The sequence below is a fragment of the Cololabis saira genome, chromosome 17, assembly GCF_033807715.1.
Source record: "Cololabis saira isolate AMF1-May2022 chromosome 17, fColSai1.1, whole genome shotgun sequence".
Classification (NCBI taxonomy): domain Eukaryota; kingdom Metazoa; phylum Chordata; class Actinopteri; order Beloniformes; family Belonidae; genus Cololabis; species Cololabis saira.
This window is the reverse complement of record NC_084603.1, coordinates 13,966,694-13,976,718: the sequence shown is the minus strand read 5'-3', so window position 1 is coordinate 13,976,718 and position 10,025 is coordinate 13,966,694. Positions and strand designations below refer to the sequence as shown.

General features: G+C 39.7%; 1 protein-coding gene across 1 annotated transcript; it reads right to left on the bottom strand.

Annotated features, from left to right (window-relative positions):
- Positions 1 to 2,368: 2,368 nt before the first annotated feature.
- LOC133464107 (cilia- and flagella-associated protein 20-like) lies at positions 2,369 to 4,556 on the bottom strand. The gene is made up of 5 exons (XM_061746092.1): positions 4,473 to 4,556; positions 4,089 to 4,168; positions 2,887 to 2,998; positions 2,595 to 2,783; positions 2,369 to 2,503 (listed from the first exon to the last, which is right to left on the bottom strand). The coding sequence occupies exons 1-5, from the start codon at positions 4,554 to 4,556 to the stop codon at positions 2,369 to 2,371; spliced, it is 600 nt and encodes a 199-aa protein (XP_061602076.1).
- Positions 4,557 to 10,025: the final 5,469 nt, after the last annotated feature.

The window sequence follows — 10,025 nt, the reverse complement described above, 5'->3', positions numbered from 1 at the left end:
CCCTAAATGGATATTAAATATTGCAATAGTCATAAATGCAGTTTAATCAGAAGGCCTTTATTTTCCATATCATTCAAGACGATTGAGCTCATCTTGGGAATGATGCGCACCCAGAGTCTCTACTGCTGCAAGAAACAAAAAGGACTTGCGTTAGTAAAACTTTGAGGCAACATTTATCAGGATTGGCAGCTGGAAAAATGTACAACAGTATTATGTCTACAGCTGTTTAAACAAACACATATGTATTTATAGATAAGTAACAGTTAACAGTAACTGAACCGCATCCTTCTCCTAGGGATGACCACGGTACCTTTTAGTTTAACAATTACTTTAAAATTACTGGGTGGTATCATCACTAAAAGCTGAAAAACAGTGTAGCATTTTGCTTAACAAATTATCTAGAAAAAAATGGTTTTGTTTATTTACTCAAAGAGAGAGGCGGTAAAAAGAGAGGTTTGTGGTTTCAGGCAAGCTGTAGAAAGGATGAAAATGGGAAACTGTCGGAGCCCACCCAGACTTATGTATAAATTAGAGGTCAACCATTGATCACATGTAAGTCAAATAAGCAATCAGTTCTGATGTTAAAAGTCAAAGTGGTCCAATGAGACGTTTTACTGAAATCATTCATTACAAATGTCGGGATATGCAGAGGTGGGTAGTAACGAGTTACATTTACTCCGTTACATTTACTTGAGTAAGTTTTGGGAAATTTTGTACTTTTAGGAGTAGTTTTGAATTACTATACTTTTTACTTTTACTTGAGTAGATTTGTGAAGAAGAAACTGTTACTCTTACTCCGCTACATTAGGCTACGTTGAGCTGTTACTTTTCTTTTATCCCTTTTATCCACGTACGCGTCAATCTCATGACATCACTGGGTGATTCTTTGGGAAAAATGTTAGTTTTTGCATGTTTTGTCACATTTACACAGACTCAAACACACACAGAGTTTCTATGAGTTCATGTTTGTTCTAGTTCTGCTTGGTTAAAAAAGAAAAGTACTTGACATTTTTTTGCTACTTGTGCTTAATTTATTTTTTTATTTAGTTATTTTATTATTTATTAAAGTACTTTAATTTACTTGAAGCTTATTTTAATTTAAGCTATTTTTTATTTTTTATTAATTTTAATTTATTTTATTATTTTATTGATTTAATTTACCTGAAGATTATTATTTTGTACTTTTGTCTGTTTGAATGGTTGTGTTAAAAAAATAAATCGGACGTTACTCAACAGTTACTCAGTACTTGAGTACTTTTTTACTTTTACTCAAGTAATTATTTGGATGACTACTTTTTACTTCTACTTGAGTCATATTATTCTGAAGTAACAGTACTTTTACTTGAGTACAATTTTTGGCTACTCTACCCACCTCTGGGGAATATGAAACCTCTGATCACTGTCTGACCTGCTGAGGGACTACGGATAAAAAATAGCTCTTTTTTTGGTCGATTGTTTCTTTGTTGTAACAATGCTTTTTGGCAATAAATCTTATACCATTGGAAAGCCTGTTTATTTTTCTTTTAAAAAGGTGCCAGTAGTGTGAAGAAGAAACGTAGCACCCCCTCCCCATGCTGGTCACACACTGCTGTGGCGAGGACATTGCACAAGAACGCAGATGTATGTACTCACTAGGGATGGGCGGTATGGACTAAAAAATGTATCACGATAATTTCTGGCATTTATCCCGATAATGATAAAGAAATACCAATTCAACTCGACCTTTGTAACTATAAATCTATCACCACATTCAGTCTTTGGAGCCCCCTAAAAGACTGCTCTAAAAGATACTAAATAATACTAAACTACACCAATTAAATTGAATTAATAAAAAACAATTAAATGAGTTACACCTGTACTGCAAAACTGGAATGACTCAGATCCAAATTTTTCTTTCTTTCTTTCTTTCTTGCTCATATCTTTCTTTCTTTCTTTCTTTCTTTCTTTCCTTCTTTCTTTCTTTCTTTCTTTCTTTCTTGCTCATATCTTTCTTTCTTTCTTTCTTTCTTTCTTTCTTTCTTTCTTTCTTTCTTTCTTTCAGGCTAATTTCTTTCTTTCTTTCTTTCTTTCTTTCAGGCTCATTTCTTTCTTTCTTTCTGGCTCATATCCTTCCTTCCTTCCTTCCTTCCTTCCTTCCTTCCTTCCTTCCTTCCTTCCTTCCTTCCTTCCTTCCTTCCTTCCTTCCTTCCTTCCTTCCTTCCTTCCTTCCTTCCTTCCTTCACGTACGTTGTGCGTGGATTTAACCACAGAACCATAAATCCGGCTTTACCCAAAAACGTCATCAAGGGGAATTTATCATTTTTACCGTGAGATGACAAATTCTTCCCGTGGGGAATTTTTTTGACGGTTTATCGTGAACGGTAAAATATCATCCATTCCTAGTACTCACCTTGGCCTTTTGGTTCTGTACAGGTTTGTAGATTTTAAACGCTGCTGGGATCTCATCCTCAGAATAGAGTCTGTCTGAGAAGTACACCCTCCTTAGACGACAATTTGCATGAATCTGAGGGCAAAACAGATGAAACTTTAGCAAAAGAAATCAGTTCCATGGATATTGAGGTCATGGTGACACAGATGCTTCTCTGAGTATTAACCTGCACACGAAGAGTCTCAGTGTAATTGGTCCCGTAGGCTGTCCTGGTGAGGTCTGACAGGTTGAACTGAAGCTGGTTCCAGCCATCACCAAGCCTCATGGGCATGGCACAGTTGAAAGAGTTCACCTGTGTTGCACTCTGATAGTTACTACACCGAAACCAACGGCGAATGTTTTTATCATCCAACACCTGGAGATGTAGTTAAATATTGAGACACAGAGATAGCACATTTCAACATACATCCAGAATACCCAACATTGCAATAAGACGCAGAGAATCTCCGAATCTATACCTCGACTTCTAGGCTAAAATACTTCTTGAGGTTTTTTACGATCATGATGAAGAAAGGAAGTCTGATGCCGAGTGTCGTCTCCGGGTCTCTAGGGCACGTTATATAGGTGGTGCTGAAGGGAGAAGGATTTAACAAAAGAGCAGGATTAATGACAAATGGTATTCACAGAAGCACCCTTCCATTTTTAGCATCAAGTGATATCAAAGTATTGATTTATTTTATTTTGAATTTATTTTTTGACAATCTCAATATGAAAAGATTCAATTATATGAAACTTTCACATGAAGTCATTTCTAATGTATACAAATTATTATCAAATCATCATCAATCATTTACACAATTAATCTTCAAGATTGTTTATCTGATTTCATTGCTTTTCTTCATCTACTTGTACTTTCCCCTGGGTTTATGTGATTTTTCTTTTTATATATATATATATATATATATATATATATATATATATATATATATATATATATATATATATATATATATATATGTGTGTGTGTGTGTTTGTATTGGCAGATTGTTTCCACAATACAGAGCAAAACAGATGAACATACCTTTTTTTTTCTCCCTCTCCCCATCCCTCCCCCCATGGTTATCATCATTAATTTTCCTTTGGGAAAATTTGGGAGCAAAAAAAAATAAAAATAAAAAATAAAACAAGTAATAATGATAAAAATTTAAAAAAATAGTAAATAAATAAAAATAAAAAGATACTGATATATTGACATAACAAAAAAGTAGTAGTAGTGCAATGAATGTAAACTTAAATTAGAAAATAAAATGAGAACGAAACCGAAATGGGTTATCTAGAGATTAATAATTATTTCTTAGATCAATAATTAGCAATTCCAGTAGTAGTCACAAGTTATACTAGTAAACTGATTTTTCTTTTAAGATGACATTCTCCGGCCGCTCGGTGGTGCAGTGGGTTAAGCAAGCGGCTCATATACTGAGGATACAGTTCTCCTGCAGCGGTTGCAGGTTTGAATCCCAGGACAATTTGCTTATCTGTGTTGTTACTACAATAAACATTCCTGGAACAAAAAGGAATAAATAAAAGACATGAAATTGTAATATGATAATCCTGGTCTGTTATTATTTTTTATGATTTATCATCATAAAGGTCCTCGTACACTTCAGGTTTATGTTTAAGTGATTGAATCTGGGCTAAACAATATGCAAATACTTCTCACCTGGGGTTTGTTCCCTCGATTTCCAACACGCTTGAGTGAATCTCATCATCTGTAACTCTCCGGATGTGTCCATTGCGGACCTGCGAACACATTTATAAAATAATCTCCTTACGATTTAACCAAAATACGTAACAAATTTCCTCCAAAAAGAGTCACTGTCATATAAATCACAAAAACACTGTGTTAAAAAAAGACTAGAGACGACACTTGGATTGCAGTTTTTGGAGGAATAGATAAGACCAACACACCAAATGGCATAAATAAAAAAGTTTGAACGAAATTAACTGTTTTAAGAAAGGTAATTCTTCGGGCTTCCTCTTACCTCAACTATTAAAGTAGGCTAATTTGCAATAAGTGCAGCATTTACCGCAAAACATTGCTTACCTTCTTATTCCATATCTGGAGCGGCTTGCTTCCAATGCTGAAGAGGATTGACAGAAATCCACCTTGGAGGGTGTTCTTAAACATTGTTTTCTTTATATAATATTAATATATATAATATTTTTGGGTCGTAATACACGAACTGTGTGCACACTTTGGCAGCCAAGGGTTCCGTTTGAAGCGACAACGAGGATGCTATTTAAATGGAGAAGTTTAAATATAAACATTTATGATTTGATTATAATTAAACATGTTTTCCATTGTTTTGGTGTTGCTAGGGGAACAGATACTTCTTTTCCTTGTTCACACCGGTTCTTCATATATATATATATATATATATATATATATATATATATATATATAAAATCATGGGTGCAGATCCCGGGGGGGACGGGGGGACATGTCCCCCCCAATCTGAAAAACATGAATTGTCCCCACCAATGAAAATACCCTAAATTATTCAAAATCGAACAAATGTATTTTCAGGAGCATGAGGCTCCTTTTAAGAAATGAGACTCTCTAGCGCCACCCTTCGCCACGACGGCCGTTGGGGGTACTGCAGCCAACAGTGAAGCCGGCACGGGAGAACGGGGAGAACGCACATGCAGCGTCATGTGACGTCACATTCGCAGCCCAGCGCGGGAAACTGTTTACCACCATAACTGTGTTAAAACATGATCAGTTAGTTTAAACCTATAATACATCCATGGTTTAAACTTGTTTAGGGCTCCATATTTCATCCATGTATCAATTGATCGTGCATAAAGTAGTCCCATAGGATAAAAGGAAGATGGTGAGAAGAATTTGAGATGAGTAGACACTACATGCCCAAAACCCTTAAAATTATGATTTACGAATATAACAGTTAAGTAAGCAGTGACACACACTGTTGGCTGTTTAGGACAAATAAACAAGAAAGGTAAGCACAAGAAATGATTCCTGTGCAGTATTTTTTGGCGAGCCTTTACAGATTTATGGCATGGTATGAGTTGCATATTGGCCAAAAATTAAAAATTAAAATCACTTTGGTGTCCCCCCCCAATCCTCACATCGGATCTGCACCCCTGCATATAATATATGTAAGTGAAAATATATCCTCAGTTGAAGTGTCAACCTCCTGCAGGTCACGTGATGAGGGCCAGCGAGGTGCATGTCAGGGAGGGTAATGTTCATCATATCATTTTATTTAGCTGAATTATTATCAATTGTTAGATATTGGTGAATGAATGGCATGATAGGTCCACACTTGAATTTTTTTTTTATAGACCTTTGAAAAAAAAAAACATTTGACATTGACAGAAGGGACTTTGAGCATCTGAGCAACGTCCGCCCCCCCCCCCCCTCTGCACGTGCATTTATATATATATATATATATATATATATATATATAATGTGCATGTGTATCTATATGTGTGTGTGTGTGTGTGTACAGTTGTGTGAAAAAGTGTTTGCCTCCTTCCTGATTTCTTATTGTTTTGTATGTTTGTCGCACTTAAATGTTTCAGAACATCAAACAAATTTAAGTATTAGACAAAGATAACACAAATAAACACAAAATGCAGTTTTCTAATGAAGGTTTTTATTATTAAGGGTAAAGAAAAATGCAAACCTACATGGCCCTGTGTGAAAAAGTGATTGTTCCCCCTGTTAAAACATACCGTATTTTCGCGACCATTCGGCGCACCGTGTGGAAAGGCGCACCCTCATTTTTGTGTGTCATTTTTAGATTTAAAACATACATATGGCGCACCGACCCAAAAGGCGCAGTCTACAGAGCAGAGCTGCACACACGCGTGCCGCAAAACACGCCGGCCGGAAAACACACACACCCGCTGCAGAACGCACACACATGCAGAACGCACACACAAGCACACAAGCGCTTATTTAAAAAATAGAGCGGGAGCAAAACCTCTGTTTCTGCATTAAAGAGCTCCGCTAATTCAGCTGCGCCAGTCCGAATTTCCTCGGTGTCAGTCACTTTCTGCACAACAGTAAATAAACTTTTCATACCCCGTTGTGCGGATCCTCCACCGCGCAGAGCCCGTCTCTCCCCAGCGGGGTGGAGCAGCGCGCGTCACAGCGGTTTTAACCGGGAATGTGACCTGTTCGGACCGGCTGGGACCGAAGCCACCCACCTGTATGGGAGTAGGGGCTCCCGGGGAAAGACCAGCGGCATTTCGGCCGGATCTGCCCCGGGGATGGTGCGCCCTGGCCCGGCAAACCCGCGGCGGGAGCCTGGCGGCTCCTGAGCGCATCCTCTGCATCTTGGTTAGGCTACCAGAGATCAAACCGACAGATTTGCCTGAAAATCTCGCAGGGTGAAGTTGTTCCGACCTGGGACAGACCCCTGAATAAATAAAGGTAAGAAAATAAACGTTTCATACCCCGTTGTGCTGCGGATCCCGACCGCGGCGGTCCCGGGTCCCGCGTCCCGGGTCCCGCGTCCCGGGTCCCGCGTCCCGGGTCCCGCGTCCCGGGTCCCGCGTCCCGGGTCCCGCGTCCCGCGTCCCGGGTCCCGCGTCCCGGGTCCCGCTCCGCGCTGGTCCCGGGTCCGCTCCCCGTCTGCTCCCCCCGCGCTGGACCCGCTCACACACGAGCTGTCGGGGAGCCGGTACCGGGGTTTGTATCCGACAGGAGCTCCAGTCCGAATTTCCAGACCTGTCTCAGCCACCTGATCATCATCATCCCTTCATCCAGCCCCCCCCCCTTTCCATTCGTCCTTATAATGACTCCGGCTGGAAACGTCTTATGCAATGTTTTTCTTTTAAAAATCACCATAGGTTTCTGTCCATCAGCTGCGCCAGTCAAGCGCTACATAAATGAGAATCTGTGTGTCGCGCCGCGAATACACACCCGCGCATGTCGGGGTCCGGTACCGGGTTTGTGACCGACAGATTTGGCTGCAAATTTCGGAGGGTGAAGCTGATCAGACCTGAGACAGACCCCAGAAATCTCTGCTCGCAAAGCGGCCGGGAACCAGGTCGATTGGACCGCTTGGGGAACCAGGAAGTCGGGTTGCAGCAGCGCCCATCACCGCGCTGCTCCAGCCGCTGCTTTAACCGGGGAAAGTCACCGGTTCCGGCATGCAAAACACACGCGCGCTGCAGAACAAGTGTGCTTATTTAAATAGAGCGGGAGCAAAACTTAGTTTGATTGTATTTTATTTCACTTTACACATCAAGCAAATCCTTAACAGTTTTCATCTTCTGTTTCGCATTAAACAGCTCAGTGGATGGTCTCATTCAGCTTCACCCGCCCCCTTCTCCCTTTACCGTTCTCATGGCCGGCCTTACATTACCGTAATTCAGGTAATAGACACGGCGCACCGTTTCTTAAGGCGCCCGGCACATTTAAAAAAAAAAAAAAAAAAAAAAGGTTGCGCCTTATGGTCGCGAAAATACGGTAAATTAACTGTGGTTTATCACATCTTTGGAAAGCTGAGTGTATATGTATGTATATGTATGTGTGCAAGTATGGATGTGTGTGTATGTATGGATGTGTATGTGTGTCTATGTATTTATGAGTTTGTGTATGTGTGATACATACACACCTACCTTCAGGTGACCTCCAGGTAGGTAGGGGTATGTGTGTATGTGTATGTTGCTGATGCAAGAGTCTTCTAAACCCAAATCTCTATTCTTTTCACATGTATGTAGGGTATAAAGTTAAAGGTCAGACAGGACTCCGTTTGCTGAGATATTTATTTACACATTAAACTAGTGGCCATTATATGAAAAGAGAGAACATTTTTACAGTTTATTTACATTAACTGTAAGGCATTTTGAAAAAAACAAACTGTACAATGAATAAAAGACAAGACAATAAAGTAAAAGCATCAAATACAGCCGGAAGAAAAACAAAATTTAAATTAAATTAAAGAATGTTTGGAACTGTCTCTCTAACGTTATTCTCTTAAGATAATGATCAGTAATGTGGAGTCCACAAGAAAGATGACGACAACCCGCGGAGGATTCTGGGTAATCACCATGAATGCATCCTCCGCTCGAGACTATATTGCACTTTCACTCAACAGGCCACAAAACCACGACTTTTCCTCGGTAAAGCGCGTCTTTATTCGATGTGCCGGTTGGTAACACTGAAAGGTTTTTCTTTTTAAATATCTTAATTTGATTTGAGCGGGTCGGTCAAGTGTGCATCGTTGTGCGGGGAGCGTCGCACTTCAGAACGGAAATACCGTTTCTGTCAAGAACCGAGTGGATGGGACCCGTGTTCGGAGGTTCTGCATCGTGTACAGACATAAATACTCAGATAAATTACTCTAAAAAACCAGATTCATTGTCCTGGAAGACCCAGCTGGTCTCCAGAAACGCCCGATACTGGACCGAGCTAAAAGGTCTGGTGTTGGATCGAGAGTCAAAGCCCAGATTGGTGTCGGGAATAGACCAAACTAAATCTTAGTGTCTTGAAGGCCGGAAACCGGCTTTCCGGTGTGTTCCGACGGGTTTGGGATTTGAACCGGCGTTCCGGGGAAGAGGCACAACGATGCACACTTGGAAGTTCGACCCAGAAGGTCGTGACCGCTGGCCTCCCCTCCTCTGGTGCGGTTGCCATGGCGGCGAGTGTTCATCGTTAGTGTGGTGGTGGGAGACGTTGATAGTGTTTAAGAATCGGAGGAGTGTTTGAGACGTGAGCGTCGAAGTGAAATTGAAAACCGGAGAGGCGACCTGCTGTCAATCAACACGGAGCAGTTCAACCTCTGGCCACACAGGGGCGACATTTCAGCCTGGAGACGAGTTCTGGGTGACGTCAGAGAGGTTTCAGCCATAGACATAAAAAACATAGACGCCCCATCGAGCGCTGAGCCGTACGTCAACGCCGCCATATTGGATGTTCAAGACTGCGCTGTAAACTAATACAAGTAAATGGACTTATTTTCATAAAGCGCCTTTCTACAAAGAAATGTACGTTTTACGTCTTATTTATTCACTCACACACGCACTAATATACTTGGGAAACAGTTAGGCACCAAATATAATATATTTAATTTTCTCAGATGGCAAAAATAAGAAATGTATTGATCCCACATAGGAGTAATTCATAACAAGGTAGTGCTGAAAAACAATATATATCCCTCTTCACAAAAATAAGAAAAATAGAGAAACATATTTTATCATCAACAAAGCATTTTTTACATAAACATATTTTAAAATTTTCAAGTAACAAAATAACATATTTGAACAATTTTTCAGAATTTTTCAGTCTGAAAAATGGTTCAAATGTTATTTTATTGTCTGAAAAATGGTTCAAATATGTTATTTTGTTATTTGAAAAATTTTAAATTTGTTTTGTTGATGAGAAAATATGTTTCTCTATTTTTCTTATTTTTGTGAGGGGGGATATATATTCTTTGTCGGCACTACCTTGTTCTCTATAGCTGATATAACATGAATTACTCCTATGTGGGATCAATAAAGTTCTTATTTTTGCCATCTGAGAAAATTAAATATATTATATTTGGTGCCTAACTGTTTCCCAAGTATATTAGTGCGTGTGTGAATGAATAAATGAGACGTAAAACGTAAATTTCTTTGTAGA